General features: G+C 33.9%; 1 protein-coding gene across 1 annotated transcript in view; it reads left to right on the top strand.

Annotated features, from left to right (window-relative positions):
• Positions 1–19990, top strand: part of LRRC7 (leucine rich repeat containing 7) — a 507812-nt gene that overhangs the window by 422990 nt on the left and 64832 nt on the right. Inside the window, exons 22-23 of the mRNA XM_060142541.1 lie at positions 2959–3099; positions 12471–12590. Coding sequence (XP_059998524.1) covers positions 2959–3099; positions 12471–12590 — 261 coding nt within the window. The remainder of the gene's footprint in view (positions 1–2958; positions 3100–12470; positions 12591–19990) is intronic.

The following is a 19990-nucleotide window of genomic DNA, read 5'->3' as shown; positions in this document are numbered from 1 at the left end:
AGGGCTTTGTGTACTCTGCATTGACCTTAGAATCTTAAAAGTCCTTTTTGTGAAAATAGGGCCTTTTGTTCTCTATTTCTAGGTTTAAATGCTCAGTGTAAATTGGGGATCTGGGTATAATATACCATTAGAATGTTTCACTCAATAGTTTTATTTCATTTGGTGTCCTGCTAAAAGCACAGGTCACTGCATTTATTATATATTTTCTTAATGCTGAATTTTATGTTTTCAGGTGTACTCTTTTAAAATAATTATATTGTTTGTAGGTCGTGTCTACATGACAAGAAAACAATTATTTATAGGGAAAGAGTGAACTAATAAATGTGGGTTTGGGTATTAGTTTCTCAATGTGGAAACTGGTTCTGCCTTGCAAAATATTTCATCAGAATGTCTGTTTCAAATAGGTGTGCTCAGTCCCATTGAAGGGAGCCTCATCAAAGCCTCATGACTGGCTGTCAGTGGGAGACACCTGGTCGGTTGTCACCATGCCTTACCTCAAGTTATACCCTCCATGTAGACAGATAACTTGGAGGGCGAAAATATTTGGGGCCAAATAAAACAGTACAGTTTGGGAACTCTGGCCTCGTGTAGACACGACCATACGTAACAGGGTAAGATGAACTAGCCAAGAAAGGTTATAAGAAGCTTTTTGGAGCATATATACAATGACTAGTAATTTGAGGCAACAAAGGAGTGAGTGAAAACAAAGCATGAAAAAGAAAAGACAAAAGTTTAAGCACTTGGTACCATCATTTATTTACTGGTTTCCCAAATAAATGGTTCCTTTCCTTTGATCAGAGCTACTGAAAAGTAGGTGACTCCTCTAGTTGGAGCAGGAATTTGGAGAGAGGAAAATAGGACTGGGGAAGGGGGATTTGGATCAGCAGAAGTCTGGAGGTCCTGCCTGTCCCAGATCCAGATAACTAAAAGTAAATTTGTATGTATTTTTCCATTACTGTGACAATACCTCCCTTTTTAGTTAGTCTTCACGTATCCTCTGTCTTTATAATTCCCTCAGTCTGTCTTTCATTTTTCAGAGCAATTTCAATGTATATTTAATAGCTTCTCATTTAATTCCATGAAATTAAATTACCTTAGAATATTGCTTCAAGCTATCAAATCCTGAAAGCTCTTCCTCTTTTCTCCAAGTAACTTTTCTTTCCCTCTCTAAATTGAGTTACTGAACTATTCAGGCTGTATCTAACTTAAAACTTAAAACAAGATAAATTCAGGGTGCTGGAACACAGAGTTGTTATGTAAAAATAGTTCTGTACTGTTGTTTTTAACATTCTGCCCAAAGTCAGATTGCCCCAGACACAGTGTGCTTCCTTTCAGTGAAATTTAGTTGAGTGATTTGAATCCTGGAAATCAAACAGTCACATTAGAAACTACAAGATCTTTGTCCATTCCTCATACAAGAGAACTGCCTAGAAGCCTGGACATTGGATAAGCTTAAGTGTTCTACATAATGTTGGTTAAAGATCTTGCTCGGTGTTGACCTTGGAGAGGCAGCTCCAAGTACTACCCTAGATTAAAGATGCTTGTTTTCTCCTTTGGTTTTATCTCAAGGCTCATGCTTCCACTATACAGCCCCATTTGACTGGGAGAAATGAAAACATGAACCCATATGTCTAAGACTGCTACTCTTCCATAAGAGCAAAGAGAGCACTAGACTGGAGTCATTTTAACCCTTAAGGAGTCATTCAAGTGCTAGATTGAAATGTTCAGTGTCCTTTTCAGTTTTGGCATGGTGACAATGAAAAAAAATCTCTGGATGAAATAATCAGGGATCCATAACAAATATGATTAGTAGACAGCACACCATCAGGAGTTTAATAGTCTTTCAGTTGATGGAATTCTGGTGCTAAAAATCATTTCTTTGCAAAAATGCCCTCAGAATAGAATAGCTGCCTGCTGTTAATGTTCAATAATATCCAGTTTTAAAAAGTGTACTAAGTTAACTTCTGTAGATTTTTTTTTTCCAAATTAAGAGAATTACTTAAAAGGGCCAAATGCTGTCAATTATTACATGTCCATGATAGGTGGAAAGTAGAGATTGTACTGATGGAAACTATTTGATGACAGGGTATACAAAATGTTTTAATTTTTAAATGAAGTTCTGTAGAAAAAAACAAACTACCTATCAGACACTTGGAATAACTTTAGATGCACCTACTGAAGGGTAGCTACAATGCAAATATCACTAGAATGTTCTATAGGTATTTAGGTATATCAGATAAATAGCATTAATAGTTCAAATCATAGTTCCTTTAGTTTCATTATGAAATTTTTCCAGTTAAAAATGTAATTAAGAAACAACAAAAAAGTTAGAATATTTGGATTCACATACAAGTTGACTGGTTTAACTAAACTAATAAGCAAATTCAATCATCCACTGGTCAGATTGACTGATTTTTTTGACCAGCTCTTTTTTCTGAGTTGCCATAATTATGCCTATAGACAGAGAAATAAAAGCAACTGATTTTGGCTTTAACTTTTCAGTGTATTCGTTTTAAGGCAGAATTATAAGCTAAGCTAATTTGTATGTGCTAATCTTACAATGTGAAAGAGACCATGAGATTTGCAGCTGACAAAATTTGATTAAGACCTCGCTGTTTGAAATTTTTGAATTAATAGACCGCCACTGATGAACATTTGCCCAAAGTCACTACAATCATGATATATAAGAGATAGATTTTATGCCTTTGAGTTAGCAGCAAATGTAAAACAAATGTTATCTTTGCTTTTTGTCTTTTCTGTAGTTTTGGATGGTACTCATTATGTGCATAACTAACACTGTTTACTGTATGCTTCTGTCTGATCAAATGCATGTTTAAAAAAGAAAGTTACTGTTTGCCTGCTTTAAGTTAAATGTTATAAATTTAAACATGTTCGTGTAATAATCAGTTTGTTGAGCATGTGTTCACATCCTGTCACATGATTATTTCCTCTACTCAGAATGCTGCTTACAAACACAGCACAGTTAACCTTGGCATGCTGCCCTATGGAGGTATTTCAGCAATGCATGCAGGCAGAAGCATGACTTTAAACTTGCAGACTAAGTCTAAATTTGATCTACAAGAACTACCTCTTCAGAAAGTAAGTATGGACTGCCCTACATGTGTCAGCATACCAAAGCCAATTAATGTTGTTTGTTCACGTAATGTGTTTAGGCTGTACATACAGCCCTGCTTATAGACTCTCAGGAGTCCAAAAAGCACAAGGGCAAACAATGTAGAGCCCAAACTCTTAGCTGCTAAATGAATATTTATAGCTAGATTGATTATCAGGTTCCTGCTTAACAGCTTTGTTTTTTGGATTGAGCAGGTACATGACTTTTTGTGTTGCTTTAAGACTCATTTTTTTCTTATTATTCATTTTCTTTTATTCTTTGCTTCTCTTTCTTTTCTGTGTGTATATGTATGTATTGATATATACCTTTCTTTTTTTTTTTTTTTTTTTTTTTTTACTTTTTTGGAGACCACCCTATATTCTCTTGCTGATGCATTCTGAGAACAGAACTAGAAATTATTACTGGATGGCACTGACATAAAAACAGACACATAGATCAATGGAACGCAACAGACAGCTGAGAAATAAACCCACACAGTGATGGTCAATTAATCTAAGTCTTAAATGTACCAATGAACTAGCTATAAGTAAGGAATTCTCAGAAGAAAAGATTAAATAAACGCTGGTTGAGTACAAGAGCTGAGATAGAGAATGGATGTGAACTACAGTTTTAATCCTCATGAAGTGAAAGAAATAATAAAAATAAAAGAACAAAACAAAGAGACACACACATACACAAAGAAATTATTATTGGATTTCACTTGACTCCTTTGGAAAAGACATAGAGTCCTAAATTAGAATGAAAATTAAGTGGTTAGCACTTCTAAATACTTCTTTAGCCCATTTTTTTTTGTAGGAAATATTACACAGAAGTAAAACATGAGAAACAAATTTGTAGCTTAGCTAGCAAATTTTTACTCATCCTGGGTTAATGGAAAAGTGGAAAGTTCACATGATTTTAAATGAAAATGTAGGCTTATTTGAAAGAGAATATACTGTAAGAGGAAACATTTCCATTGTCAAAGGACCGTTTCTGCTTGTTTTATTCAGGCAAAACAGAGAATACACATTTTACCTGTTTAAATTGACTAATGCACTCTTAGTTACCTTTCGATGGAAACTAATGAGTCATTTTCACACAATATGTCATTATGACTATATTATTAATGTAGTCATTAACCTAGTAAGTTTTTACAAAAAAAAACAATGGAAAAGTAAGGATAACAAAATGATGGTAGCCTCCAAACACTCTTCTCTTAATCAAATTAATGAACATATGAAGCAAAATCCCATCCCAGGAAAGTGAGTGTTATAAGACCACAAACTCATGTTTTATTGTCAAATTAGCCTTAATAACAGCCCCTAGCTCTGTATAGTTTGCTTCCTACTCTGAGGAGAGTAATAAAATTAAAGAGACATTTAAATTCACAGCTTTTCTGTCACCCATGATCACTTTGGGGAAAAGAAAAAAAAGCTAACTTAATTGAGAACTTTTGAAAATTATTTTCCTTGTCCTCAGTCTCCTGTTACAGGACCAGTATTGTGTAGGTAATTCTCTCCAGGGAGAAAAATGACTGATTTATGGTGTTTACCTATGTCAGTGATAAAACACTCCCTCTCTGGCCAATTTCAAAGTAGTAACTTGACATCACTGAACTCAGAATTGGGACTGAGAATAGTCAGCTCTCATGAGCTAGTACAAGTCGGCTCCCGCACACTCCCATCAGTGAGACCCTTTTCACAGGAGCCTCTAGTCTGTTCTTCATGTCCTCTTAGATGCCCAGGGCTTTCATCTTCTGCCCTAACAAAACCAGTGTTCAAAAAGATCTTGAAACTTATTTGCACTAAGGAACAGATGAGCCATCACAACTTAAATAGACACCTTTTCTGGAGAGCTTGGTAATTAAACAGAAATCAAACCCTTAAACTACAATCATAGAATTTCAAAATACAGTGAGCAGATTTGAGAGATCTTGGTATGAAAGAAGCTATTGCTTGAACCCCTTGAAATTATATCATATGAATAACCCCTTATTTTGCTTAGTTTTTAGCCCTATTTTCTCATCAATCTATAGGATAATATAGATATATTCAGTGCCTGAAAAATGGTAATACACTTGAAGCACTGTTTCTCAATGTATAAATTATTCTCCAGATATAAATTAGGTACCTCTGTGCTGCTATATTAATTTTCTGATGTTTTGGGGGGTACCCTATAGAATGGATTCATTAACTATTACTATAGCTCTAAGATGATCTGTAACAGAAATATTGCAGAGTTATATTTGGAGACATTGTAACCTTACTCAGTTGGGCACAGAGATGACCTAAAGGAATTCTTTTTGGAAACTACCTTAAATTACAAACCAAGAATAATTCAAGTATGGAAAAGAAACTGAAAAAGAATATATATAAAATAATATATATACATTTCAGTATATACACACACACACATATATATAGAACTGAATCACTTTGCATACAACTGAAACTAACACAATATTGTAAATCAAGTATACTTCAATAAAAGCAAATAAATAAATAAGCTGCCATCCAGGCCCCCCTAAAAAAGAGTAATTCAAGTATTTAAATAGTCTATCTCAAAATGAATTATCATCAATACTTTATTATACACACCAAAAAATAAATAAATAAAAGGGAGAAGAAAGAAAGCAAGGGATGGAAATAAACAGGGCAACTACTCCATTGCCCCCAAAAGATTCTATGACCCAAATGATGAGTTTAAGCCCTGTAAACTGTAGACATTTCAGCATCTGGACAACTTTGCTACCTTGTTGCTAGTGCAGGAACATTATCAGGTGTGGTTACTGGATGTTTAATCACTTTCAAGACTACTCCATGCTCTACTTCCTTTCATGGATTCCAATCTAAGTCTCTGCCCTTTTGCCTTTGTGCTCACGTATATCTCTTCTGCAGAGCTTCTTAATTTGAAAATTTGTTTGGTTTTTCTGCCAAACTTTAGGGTCAACCTCTCTTAAGGTGCAGCCTTTCAGATTCTCCACTAACCGTTGATAACCGGTCCTATGATTGAGGCTCAGTTTCCTGGAGCCCTTCTCACCAGGAGAGGAGATAGGCAAAAATTATTTTCCTTTGATTTACAAATACATAAAAACCTATTACAGCACTTTCATCTTGCCACTTAAGATAATAAAAATTAGTATCAGCTATTTAAGATATCATTACAGCCTCTAAATGATTGTTAGCCATGAGAATTGCACTAAAATATAGAGTAAGATCAAAATAAAAATATTTCAGTAGATAAAATTGACAAAAACTGTTCATTCTCCTGTGAAAATCCTGGAGCTATCTTTTTATTCATAAAATTGCTGAATGATAACACTGGCTATCTCTAGTTAAGTACTGTGGTAAATGACTTTGGGGTGTCCTAGAAAGAATAAATGAAGTGTCCTAAGGAATCTAAATGAATGTTTTCACGTATTACCAGTTAAGAACTGGGTATGGAGTTGCAGCATACTTTTGTATAGGTGGTGCCCTCCCCAGGGAACATTCAGGGGTTGAAATCCAGACCCTTTCCCCACACCTTCTGCTGGCAAGACTTAACCTCTTGTAATTAGAAGAAAGGAGCACCTCTTTGTATTTTCTCTGTTACACTGAGATTGTCTTCTTGCAAGTTATGTACCCAGAGAGGGCACCTTTTTGTGATTCCTACCTCCCCATCCTTCCATTATGGTAATTGACAAAAGGGCACTACCTGAGGTCCTGACTGAGCAAATTATTTGTTTTTTGGTTTGGATTTTTTTTTTTTAGACTACCAAAACATATCTAATAATTTTTTCTCAATTTTCTTTTAAACAAATTTGTAATAAACTACTTAAAAGATATAACTATTTTTGAATAAAGATTGAAGAACTCTGAACTTGAAGTATTTACACAGTGAATATTTATGTGGATAAAAAGAAAAGACTCTCCCAGATTTTGCTATGTGTTTTGAATATTTCTATTTTTTCATATTTATTATATTCCAGGTCGAGTACTGTACATTTTTCATGGACTACAAGCTAAATATAGTCTTTCTGTATTATAGATAGTAAATTATATTTTCTATGGTAATTTTACAGAACCTGTTTTGATATTAACAGAATGCAAATCAAGAAAACCACAAAATTAGTTTAATAAATTTAATTTCCTTTAATATTTTCATCTTTTGATGCTTACTCTAGTTTAATAAAAAATTTAATAGTATTTATAAATAGAACATCTAAGACATATAAGTCAGCTATTAAATTATAAATTATTAGTATTCTCTATTTACTTATTCATTCATTCATTCATTCATTTATTCATTTGTCATTTATTCACTGCCTCTCCAAAAAGCATTTAAGACAACTTTCTATGACGTTATTGATGGTTCAATGTGCTTCTTTGGATGTGTTCTGTTGTAATTGAGCTTAGCTAATGTCTTGAAATTTTATGTTATCAAAGAGAAATATAATATTGTAAAATGTCAGTTCAAACTGTCATTTTTATTATCCAGATTAATGGTAGAAAAAATAAATATTTTGATAGGAGAAGAATAAAGACTAGGATTTATTGGAAATCTACTATGTACATAGTACCATGAGATACTTTAAATTTTTTGTTTTTGCACAACCCTCACAAAAACCCCGAATGGAATTATTTCTCACCATTGTATAGAAGAAGAAACTGAGACTCATGTGTTACATAAAAGAACTCAACTATATTTTCACTGTTTTACTGTTGTAACCACTACACCTAGCATGGTAGTAGAATTTGAATCCGACTCTGCTTAGCACTCAAGTCCCTATTTCTTGTATATGATGATGTCTTCTCAAATGTTTATAAAATTGGACATTTTCATAGACTGTAATTCATAATAGTTGATAAAGCTCTTTCATATACATAATTATATTATCTTCACAACAATCCAGAAAAGTAGATCTTATGGGATGGAGAAAAGAATACACAAGTAGAACATAATAACTAATCTAAAATACATCATGACCCAAATCATCCCCTATGTGCTACAGATACAGTGCTCTCTTATTTAGCTGAGCTTAATAAATGCTAGTAGTTACCTTGCCCTCTTTAAGATCCACTTGCATTTCCTGAGCACTCAGTAGCACCAAGAAATATGTTTGGTAGCAGGAAAAGATCAAAGGTTTTGAATCTAAGAAAATCACAACTTAATCATCCATAATAGTCCTGCTCCAGAGACATGCAAGGCTGGGAAAGAAATCCCTGGTCTTTTCTAACTCCCCATCTGCAGGTGTCCAGCTGCCAATATAAATAGTGTGGTCTCTTCTACACTGGAGAAATTGATAATTTTTTTCCTTTTTTTTTTTTTAACTTTTACCAACATAATATTACACCATAGTATGTACTGCTTATTGGCTTATTGAAACAGACACTAATATAAATTACAATTTCAGAGGAAGGGAAGTTGAAATTATGGAAATATATGTATTCAATGATCTTTTCATATAATTTTGCCTGGAAGAAGATGGCCTCAGTATCTGTTTTATTAGTTGATACTTATTCCACCGTCTTTTGAATTAGAGTTTAGATAGCAATGTTTGCACCTAAATTCTTTTCAAATTTCTAACGTCCTTTCTTATAGACCTATGCAAGTGACTCAGGATCAAATAGTAACAATATCTGATATGCATTCGTTCACCCTAGTTCCAAAGGTTACTTACTTAATTCCAGTTTTGTTTTGCTTTATTTTGTTTTGTTTTGTTTGCTGAAAGCAAAGCAATATTTCTGCAGCACTTTGGGGTGGCTTATGCCTATAGTTTCTACTGATTTTGCTACCTATTGCTCAAGAAGGATTCACTTATCTTTCTAATTATGAAAAAAGCCTTCAGCCTGCAAATCCACATAAATCCTCATAGGCAGGGATTAAAATTACCAAAATAAGCTTAGTACTCATACAGATGCTTCCCCACCAATATAATGAAATACTAACTTTAAAATAATCTGGACATTACATTACCATCTTCAGATTGAACACTGTGAAATCATAATAATTAAGATCCAAACTTGGTGTATATTTGTCTTTATAATCTACTTTTTTCAAAAAATATGCAGAAAAAGAATAATTTCACAGAAAATACTTTGGGGAAAGTTGTTTTCACACATTTTTTTGAAGCTGTGGTAATGCCCTCTGTGAACCATGTGCCAATTACTAAGCAAAATAGATCCTTGAGTTCTTAAGGAATATATCCCAAGACCTTTGCACAGTGCCAAATTCTAATACCACTCTCATATAATTTCTCCAACTAAATGCCGTAAGTGAATCTCCCAAGCTTTCAGTGCACCCATCAATTAACAGTCAAGAGCAAAGCTACTGGATCAACTAAGCTCATTTACTCATACATGTGAATCCTCTACATACACATATCCTCACATATGGGCACACATATGCATACCTGCATGCATACACTCATATACATGCTCATGCATACACAGATACATAGAGATACATATTCATGCACATTTATGTCTCAACAAATTAGAAATTACTTCTTCCTTCCAATAGATGCTTGTGATCATTCACAGTAGTCAAAATCATAAACATTAAATCTACAAATGTCCACAGTCGTCTTTGGGATTAGCATCTGTTCAGCAAAACTTCTACTAGCATTACCGAATTTCTTAACAAATATAATTTCTGACTTTTCACTAAATCACATTGATGAGTTTTTCTTTTATTTTGAAATATTAAGGATCTACAGAATTTAGAAGCTGAAGGAATGGTATATTGTGATGATTTTCCACGTATCTTATATTTAATTGGTCATATGTGGTGAGGAAAAGACTAATTCTTAATCTTTTGAAGTAGCTAAAGAAAATAACTAGAATGTGGTACTAAAGATAATTGAACCTCAATTTGCTTATTTTCTTTGAAATAATAAAATTCAATAGTGACAGTTGCTCCTTGTAACTTTTCATAGAATTTTAACAACTAAGTAACTGCATTTATGTAAAGCTCAGGAGCACTTTATCAGAAGTTCATTTTTTTGTAAATAGCTATACTCACTCCTTTTGAGAAAGAATGTGAACCCACTACATAATTCTCTTTTGGGTTCTTCCTTCCCAAACATTAATAAACTGTTTTCACAGTCTATTTTTTGCAAACTTAAGTCACCCCTAGGGTGTCTCACTTCAGAAAAACAAAGAGGCCAGAGCATTCTTGAAATTAATAAAGGAAATTGCTTTCAGGAAATTCCTTTAATTTTGGTGTCTAGTCAAAGTATTTTTTTCACGTGTCTGCATGTTTATGTTCTCTTTGGGCCCTGTAACATAAAGGAATTAGTGCGGTTGTTAATTCTAATTTTAAAAAGAGAGAGATTAATTGCTAAATTAATGAAGAATCTCATTATCATGATATTAGGATTTTGACTAAGGGTTTTAGCCTTCTTTTGCATTGAAAAGAATCTTGCAATTCTCAGTTGCTCTCTGAGTAGGAGTCATGTCTGGGCAGCTGAAGAGAGTTTAGTGGAGGAAATAGAGATGGAGATGAAGATGATATGGAGGAAAAAAGGATTATATGTGTTGAATTCTGACCACTTCTCAAAAATCTGTGTTCCACAGACCCACCTAGTTGAATATATTTATTATCCCACTTCATTGGCAAAGAAACCAAACCAGAAAAGACATGAGTACTAAAAATTCAAGAAGAAAACTGTCCAGTAGTGTCTGCCCTGCATAATTATATTTTAACTGCTTAATTTTAACAGTTTGATTTATCATATGCTAGAAAAATCATGTGTGGGCATATGCAAACATTAATCTCTAAAAGGTAAAGATTAGAAAATTAATGCTTGAAATCAGACAGATGGTCATTGAATAGCTGTCTGGTTATTTTCAAGTAATATATACTTTAAATATGTTACCTCTATTTGATTTTCAAACAAACACATGTAAATTCATTCCTAACTAACCCAGGAGCCTCAATTCAGTACCTTTTTTCTCTTTTTTCATACTTGCTGATATGCTCATGAAAAAGGAATTCACACGGCCAAAGCCAAAGAAGAAAATTGAATTATTTCCTTACTTTTCACTATATCCACTAGACCCCAGGAAAATTTCATCTAATTTTGTTTAATTAATCTTGTCATAACAAATATTATTTTTAAATAGTTCCAAGCAATGCTTTTTAAAAATGCATGTAGTCAAAATGCAGATAGGGTGGTTATATAATTGTTTTCTAAAGGAGAACAATTAGGAAGGAGCACTCCATATAACTGGATGAAGCCTGGCAAGCAGTCCATCTGTGCCATGTTATGAAGAGAATGGCCCAGTTCCCTCATTCCAGGGTTGGAGGACCATTCTTCACACAAAGAGCTGCACATACACTCTCTAACCAGGCTTTCTTTATCCATAGGGATCCTCCAAAACATGTGGAGAAAATGGCATAGGAAACATTGAGTATAATATCTCACCACATAAGAATTCCCCAGGAAATCAAGCAGTACTTGTATATCCCGTAGGTTAGAGGAGGAGAAAGCCTATGGAAAAAGTTAATCGGCTTCGACAGGAAAAATATCCCATTACTGTATCCCAACACGGGATGCCATCTTTCTGATGATGTATGATTATTTTCTGTTACTCAGGTCAGACTACAGAAGCCTCCCAAAATATCTAGTAGTAATAACAATAAATACAGGAGTATTATTATTTGTTAAAAATAATAAGCAGTAAATCAGCCAAAAATAAAATATATATGAAGAGTGTAAACTTTAATGCATAAATGGTCTATATAAATCAATTTGGAATCAAAATAATTATGATTTATTTACACTGAAATTCTAACAGCACAATATTTTTTGATGTGTTAATCTTTCCTCTAAGCAATCTGTAGATAATGTCAGAGTGCCATGAATCTAGCACTATGCTAGTGTTAATACCATTTTGGATTAGTGCAAGACACATTCTCCCCGAATCAATACAGCCTTATAAAATTTGTTTCAGGTTATGGTTTGGAATATTGGAAGTTACATACTATGTATTATATGGTTTCAGTTTATATTCCAAGTGGTAAGATCACACTAAAGAAACAAATGAAGCAACTTTTAAATGTTGTAGTTTTTAACAATTGGTTAATTTTATAATGATTATTTTTATTCCAGTACTGTAAATTTAAACTTCTCTTTAAAATTCAGTAAATAACTATAAGATGGTTATTTTAATTGACTTTCTCACTGCTTCCAAAAAGCTATTAATTTACAGTTCTTACCACGTAAATAGTATATAATAATACCTCCAGTTTAGGATATATGTTTTTCTGTGATTAAACAAAATTAATTTTACCATAATCATGAGGGACTCTTTTCAGAAAACTATGATAAACTTCTATTACATCACTAAAGAATGCCATACCATTTTTGCAATAGACCCCGTCCCAGCAAAGCAACATTTTAGACAATGGACAAGAAGATGTATCTCCTAGTGGCCAGTGGAATCCTTATCCTCTTGGGAGGCGGGATGTACCTCCGGACACCATTACTAAAAAGGTAACCAATTTCAAATTAATGACACAAACCATGAATCTTGCATATCCATTGTAATATGTAATCCATATCTTGCATCTTAACATCACTTCTAACTTTGTGATAAATTTAGGCTAAATACTATCCCACAATAGGGAGTCTGGTTAACTGTAAGTGCATTGAAAAGAATGAAAAGTGAACATTGCCAAATGCTCAGAGCTGGTAATGAATTTTTATAAACGACATCCTGCCACCTATCTGAAGATCTGTCACCTCTTATTTGTGTCTGACACCCACCTGTGAAGTGCAACTACTGGAAATTGTGTAATGTATACTTTCTGACTCTGTTGGATTCAGCAGCATGGTGTAGCCAATTTGCATAAAATGAAATTTGACCACAAAAAATTGATTCACCATTTCTAAAGTCATAGCAACTCATTCATCCTGTCATTCATTCATCAGACACTTAGTGAGCAACTGTATGTGCTAAGCAGCACTACTATGTGTTGAGTACTTGCTAGATGTTAGGGAACAAAAATGAATAAAATATGGTATGGTGTCTTACCTCTAGTACCTATTAGTCTGGTGAGGTAGGTTCAGTGATAAGTAGGTAATTGTAATACGTCATGTTAAATCACCATAAAGGGAGCAAAAAGAAAGCTATAACCGAGAAGATAATTGCAACATATATGAGGGACAAGAGATTTATATTCCAGAATATATTTTTTAAAACTCCTACAAATCAATATGAAAAGTCATATAACACAGTACCAAAAGTATGGTAAAACACAAGGGCATCAGGAGAGTAAATTAACATTAAAATAAAACTGAACCTTTTTATCAATCAGGGAAATACAGAAAAAATGCTATTTTATACCTACTGGACTTACAAAAATTAAGAAGTATGAAAATATAAGTTCTCTGCAAGTATAAGAGCAATGTAAACTCTATACTTCTTGTGGGAGTATAAATCACAATCACATTGGCAACAAATTATCTTTTAAAGCTGAATATGCATATACCCAACATTCCAATAATTGGCCTCCTAAGATATCCTAGAAGAACTTTTGTGTATGTCATTCAAGATACCAACACATACAATGGTAGAATACTGGATAAGCCTAAATGTCTATCACAAGAAATGTGATAAAAAATATTCACACAAGGGAATACTTTACAGCAATGAACATTTGTTAGCTATAATTAGGATAATGTGTATAAACTTTAGAAGCATAGTTTGAGTGAAAAACAAGTTTCAGAAGATGGCACACATCAAGAGTTCCATATTTATAAATCTCAAAAACAAGCAAAACTAAAAATATATTATTTAGGCATAAGTATATGAGTGAGAAAAAACTTTTTATAAGGGAATGGTTAATATAACTTTAAGATTATGGTTATCTCTATAGGGGAGGCTGGGGGTAGAATCAGGGAGGAAGCTAATATTAGTTTTAGTACTGTTCTGTTTCTTAAGCTGAATTGTGATTCTTACACTCTAGTTCTTAAGCTCATAAATGTTCATTTTATAATTGTGCTTCATAACATATACACTACATAATCCCATACTTTCTTTGTAACATAAGTGGTGATTTTTTCCCTTGATAAATACTTCAGTGTTTTTTTTGTTTGTTTTGCTGTACGCGGGCCTCTCACTGTTGTGGCCTCTCCTGCTGCGGAGCACAGGCTCCGGACACGCAGGCTCAGCGGCCATGGCTCACGGGTCCAGCCGCTCCGCGGCATGTGGGATCTTCCTGGACCGGGGCACAAACCCGCGTCCCCTGAACCGGCAGGCGGACTCTCAACCGCTGCACCACCAGGGAAGCCCTTCAGTGCTTTTTTAAAAGGATATATTAAATATCAAATTATTTTACCCCAAATAATTGTTAATATTCTGATTTGCAGGTGTTATACACGTTATTAATCTGCCTATTGAGCAATATCCAGCACTGCAGATATACTCCTGTGAAGATGGTTAGGAGAGCACCTGGAGAGGACACAAGTTTAGTAAAGAAATTAAAGAAAGTTAAGAGAGAAGAGTGGCTTAAAAGAAAGCTAGGAGGATAAGCATAAACCAGATTATGCTGGGCTTTATCCTGAAAGAAATGGGAAGAAGTGTTTTAAACAGGGAAGAGACATCATTAAATTTTCGTCTAAAGAGCACTCTGACAGCTTTTCAGAGAATGAATTGGGGAGCAGAAAAACTAGAGGCCATGGAATGAGTTACAAAGCTTCTCTTGTAATCCAAGGGAGAGTAGATGGAAGCAACGGGTGGTAGAGAGAAAATGCAAAGATGCAATATATTCTTAAAAGGTAGAGCCAACGTGATCTTGTGATTGACTGGACATAGGGCCTAAGAGACAGCTAAGAGTTCCAAGACTAATCCCCAGGTTTCTAATTTGTATGAGTCATGATGTGCCATTCACTGAGATGGGAAAGCAAAAGAGTAATAGGTGTAAGTGGAGGAGGGGAGGGAAGTTTAAATTTTAAGATGTAGATTTGAGGTACCTTTAGGAAATCGGAGTGGAAATTTTTAGTGGATATTTAGATATAGTTTTCTGAAGTTCAGGAGAGAAATCTTAGCTGGCGATACAAATTTAGCAATCATTAAAACATAAGTCATAATTGAGTCGTGAGTGAGACAGATAGACGACATAGAACTCCACAGAACACCAACGTTTAAGGCATGTCCTTAGAAACAAGAACAGAGAAGAAATGACCATCGATTTTGTCAATAAGTTTCTTTCTACCACAAGTTATAGAAAATTCCAGCCTTGAACACTAAAATATTTAGCTAACATAAGAAGTAGACAAGATCTAGGGTAAGGCTCAGATTAGTCTTCAGTTAGATAATTTTAAATACTTAGGTTTTTTTTTCCCTCTCCACTTTTCCATTCATATTGTTGGCTTTATCCTAAACTTGGTTCCTTTCATAATTATCAGATGGCTACCTATGGCAACTGAAGATAACAAGCTTCCTCCTTCCAATCCATCAGGAGAGAGAACCAAGTTTCCCATAGCTGTCTCTTACAAGCAAAACCTTTTTTCCCTAAATCCCCCCACAAGCCTCTTTTTACATCTCATTGATCCAAAATAGCTAAGGACTTCTCACCCCTAGCAAGATGAATGGAATTATATGATTGGCCTTGACTAATCTGTTGAAATAGAATAGATGTGCTTTCAACTCCAATGACCACTAAAAAACTGTAGAAGGAAAAACGAGGAAAAGTGGCACCTTAGAAATCAAGTAGAAAAAAATGTTTAAAGGAGGGAAGGGTCAACAGTATCACATGGTGCAAAAAAAATCAAGCAAGGTAAGTGAGTAAAGGCTCCTTGGCTTTAGCGACAAAAAGTAATTTACTTAATTGACGGGGCAGAATCCATAGGAACCTACATTAAGAAATAGAGAAACTTTAAAAAACTCAAGAAAGGAGTTTCCTTTTAAAAGGAAAGAGAATTACAGTAGAATCAGGAAGGGGTCATGAGGAAGACAGAAGGAATATTTAAGATGATTACATTTAAAGGCTGATGAGAAGCGATTGGTGAAGAGGAAGTTGGAAATCTCAGGGAAGTAGGGAAATCTGCTTCTTTATGAAAAAAGAGGAGATTGTGAATGTGATGGTAGGAAATTGAAGGAGTACCTATCAGAGCCAAGGGACCCTTACATAACCTAACCAAAGAGAGAACCGTAATCACGTATTTAGTTGCAAAGGGCTACTATAATTTTCCCATAAAAGGAAAAGCCTTATTCATTTATTGCTCTAAATGGAATTAACAGGTGTTTACATTATCCATTCATGCATCCATTTTACATAAAATCTATTTTCAAAGTCCATAATATTATGTTTAATCATATCATCAATACAAATCATGATGATCATTTGCTTGCTTCTCTACTTGCTTTGAGAACCCCATGCAATTCTGTATTGATTAAACATTTGTGAGCTAGTTATTCTTGTTAACGGCTAAAATAATTGTTTAATCTATCTGAAAATTTCAGTAGCCTTTTATACGTCTTGTCAAATGTGAAATAATGTAATATGTATTTAAAATTTTACCATGTCTTTCATGTGTAAACTCACTTATAGCTTCTTCCTACTATCATAAGCATTTTCTGACTACCCTATGTTATAACACTTTTGCCTAAAATCTGAGACTTTAGAACCTAATAATGGATATGTTTACCTATCACGTTACAGAGTAAAGAGAATAAAGAATGCTTTAAATATTCAATTTTAGTTTTTTATTATATATTAATTGAGGATATCAAGTTGAAATTCTAGTGAGAATCAACCTAAGGAAATGAAAATGGTAATGGATTATTAGCCTGGGCTGCTGAATTTACCAAAATAGGGGTGAACGTTGTACTATTATTCTTTGAGTTTATATTTTATTCTACAATCAATTTTTTTTAAAGTCAGTGTTGGTTTTGCCATTGTCCTGAAGTAAGTAGTCATTAGGCTAGATAGGATGAGAATGAAAAATCAGAAATTAAACTACAAATGGAATGCGGAATCAAGGATAATAAGTGGTGAAGAAGTCTTAGTCAGTACCCCATTTGAGTCTGCTTCTCAAAGTCTCTGCCGAAGATTTTTTAAATCTTATCTCTATGCCAAGGGATACTACTAGGATGCTACTACTAGGATAATACTACTGTGTAGTTCTAGTACTGTGATACTACTGTGATCAGAAAGTACTGTGATGCTGCAGAGATTCCGTGGGAAATCCATTTTAGAAAGACTATGATTGAACTTGTGGCTCTCTGTTCTAGTTGTTGTATCTTTTGAACTAATATTGGTAATACCTATGGCTATGCCTAGCAGTACTCCAAGCATTACAGGAGAACAAATATGGGTACCCTCCAACCTGTGGATCCAGAGGTTTAGATATATAACATAAACAGAATGTGTTCATCTATCAGAAAGAATTTTGCTCCTGTGTCCACCATCATTGTTCTATGTACCTGAGAGTGGCTAATATATGGCAAAGTGTTGAGGGTGTTAAATCCTAGCCTCTTTTTTCAGTAGCATAATAGTAGGAAGTAGTTTTTAAATTCTCCCGTGCTATGTCAGTCTCCAAAATCTCAAATTCTGGTGTCCATTAATTCAAAAAGTCTGGGAATCACTGCTAGAAGAGCATGTCACAGTAAGGTAGATCCACCCTCACACCCTCAAATTCCAGACAGTACTGCTTGAGCACTTTGAGAATTGCTGTTAAAAACTTTAGTTTTTAACAAAAGTGCTCAGAAGGAGTGTCTGCATTTTAGAGTCGTATCACATCATTGCTTTTATTGCTTCAGTCTATTGGATTAAGTCACAGTCACCATGGTAAGAACTATGAGGTACCATGCATTAAATACTACCCTGTATCAGGCATTGTGCTCAATGCTTTCATGTGTTTGTTCGTCTTATCTTCACAACAATCATATGAGGTAAACACTATTATTTCTGTCCACTTTAATGAAAGAAGAAACTGAATTTAGACTTTCTCAGTTAGAGACTTGGAGTTGAGGTTAGGTTACTTGCCAAGATCACATGGGTGACTAAATATTTTAGATGACTCTCCTAAATGTAACCGAATATAGTATGAAGGTCATAATGTAAAATATAAACGAAAACCATTTTCATTTTAAAGTCAGACATTGTACTCTGATTTGGTAGCATTCTCCATAAGGATGACAAGGCTGTTTTTCTCTAAATCTGAAATGACAAACTCTGTTAAAAGTATTGAGAGTCTTAAAAAGCTTTAATATCCCTGAGAAGATTTTAAATTGAAGGACAATACCTGTAAGGGTATGTTAAAATGCTGGAGCAGGAAAACATTGCAGCAAAAAGGCTGAAGTGACATATTAAAACAAATGAAACTTAAAACATTCCTCTTCATGAAAGAGTAACCAAGAAACTTTAAAATTCCAGTGATATTAAATCTGAAAATTCTTTAATATGTAAAGACTAGACATTCAAAGGTCTCTTTCAGCATTAGTGACCCTTCCCTCCTCAAGTGTCTGTTATTCTAGGTTAAGTGCGTAATGACTTGGCAGTTAGAATAATAAAGGTGGGTATCAAGGGTCAACATCAGGATGTACATAGTTGAAGAAAAAGATATAAAAATGTAGCTAATTTAGTCTTGGCTTACAGACATGCCCCTTATGCTGAACTTGCCCATGATTTTCTCACATCTACAATGCCAGCCATTGCAAGCTCAGCCATTAAGAGCTTCAGGATTTCCAGATGCTCGTCATCCCTGAGGCATGCCCAAGAACTCATTAGCAGAAACTAAAAGAAATTATGTGGGGTTTGATCATTTTTATGTTCTTTTAATTCTTTCTTTCACAGGCCCCCAAATCGAAATTTTTGCTTTTTCAGACCATATGATGTATTAAAAATTTTTTAATTTATTAATATTCATTCCTTATTATAATTTTGCCATTTGTCATGTTTCTTAGTATAATGCATTTTACTGTTTCTTTTTATACATATATAGAAAGATCAAGTCTAAAATATCTTTTGAAAATCTTAAATTGTTTTGCTATTGACTATACAACCACACCATCATTTGTGTTTAAAACAACTGAATCAAACTACTACTGGGATTGATTTTTCACTTGGTAACAAAAATCAGTCTGTTGTAGAATTTTTCACAGGATAAGAATAAATTTATGTCATTTTTAAATAAGTAGATGTTTAAAAGAAAATCAACTTAAGAAAAATCAAGCTATACATTTAGTAATTTAAATAAAATCATTTTATTATGCTATAAAAAATCTTATCTAAAATGTATAATCTTTAAGTTGTAGTCATTGAAAAGTAATTTTCTCCAAAATTACTGCCTTTAAAAACAAATATTGCTATCAGTACTCTATATATGTACAACTGAAATAAATGTAACTACAATTATTGGCTTTTATATTTAACTGAGAATGGACATTATTGCTGTTGGAATCCCTTATATCAAAGACAGGGGACGGGAGGTGGGGCAGGAGTGGAAGGCGGATGTAACTCACTTACACAGAAATAGAGGAAAGTCTGGAATAAACAAGAAAGATAGGTGAAGATTTAAATATTAGAAAGCATAGGAATGGCAACAAGTAGAACAAATCCTGAGGCTATAAGAGAGCAAGTCAAGGTGTGGATGAAGCAGATATGAAAATCAACTGGGTAAACCTTAACATATGAGAGATAAGAGACAGGAAATAGAAATGTTTCCTATTTCCATCAATAACATAAAAGTCAAGCATATCTGCTCTAGTTTAAGTAATATTGAAATTCTAAAAAAATGTTTTTTAAACTTTAGTGAATGTCAATGCCGTAGCTAAACTCTCCTTTTGTACAGAAAGAAATAGGTCAAGTAGTGTAAGTTTCACCTGAGGCTTTGTATTTTTTCCCTCCTAAAGCAATATGCGTTATTAACAGTGAAGAATGCCCAGG

This window comes from Lagenorhynchus albirostris, chromosome 2, assembly GCF_949774975.1.
Source record: "Lagenorhynchus albirostris chromosome 2, mLagAlb1.1, whole genome shotgun sequence".
Classification (NCBI taxonomy): domain Eukaryota; kingdom Metazoa; phylum Chordata; class Mammalia; order Artiodactyla; family Delphinidae; genus Lagenorhynchus; species Lagenorhynchus albirostris.
The sequence above is the reverse complement of the archived record's forward strand: the minus strand, read 5'-3'. Positions and strand labels throughout refer to the sequence as shown.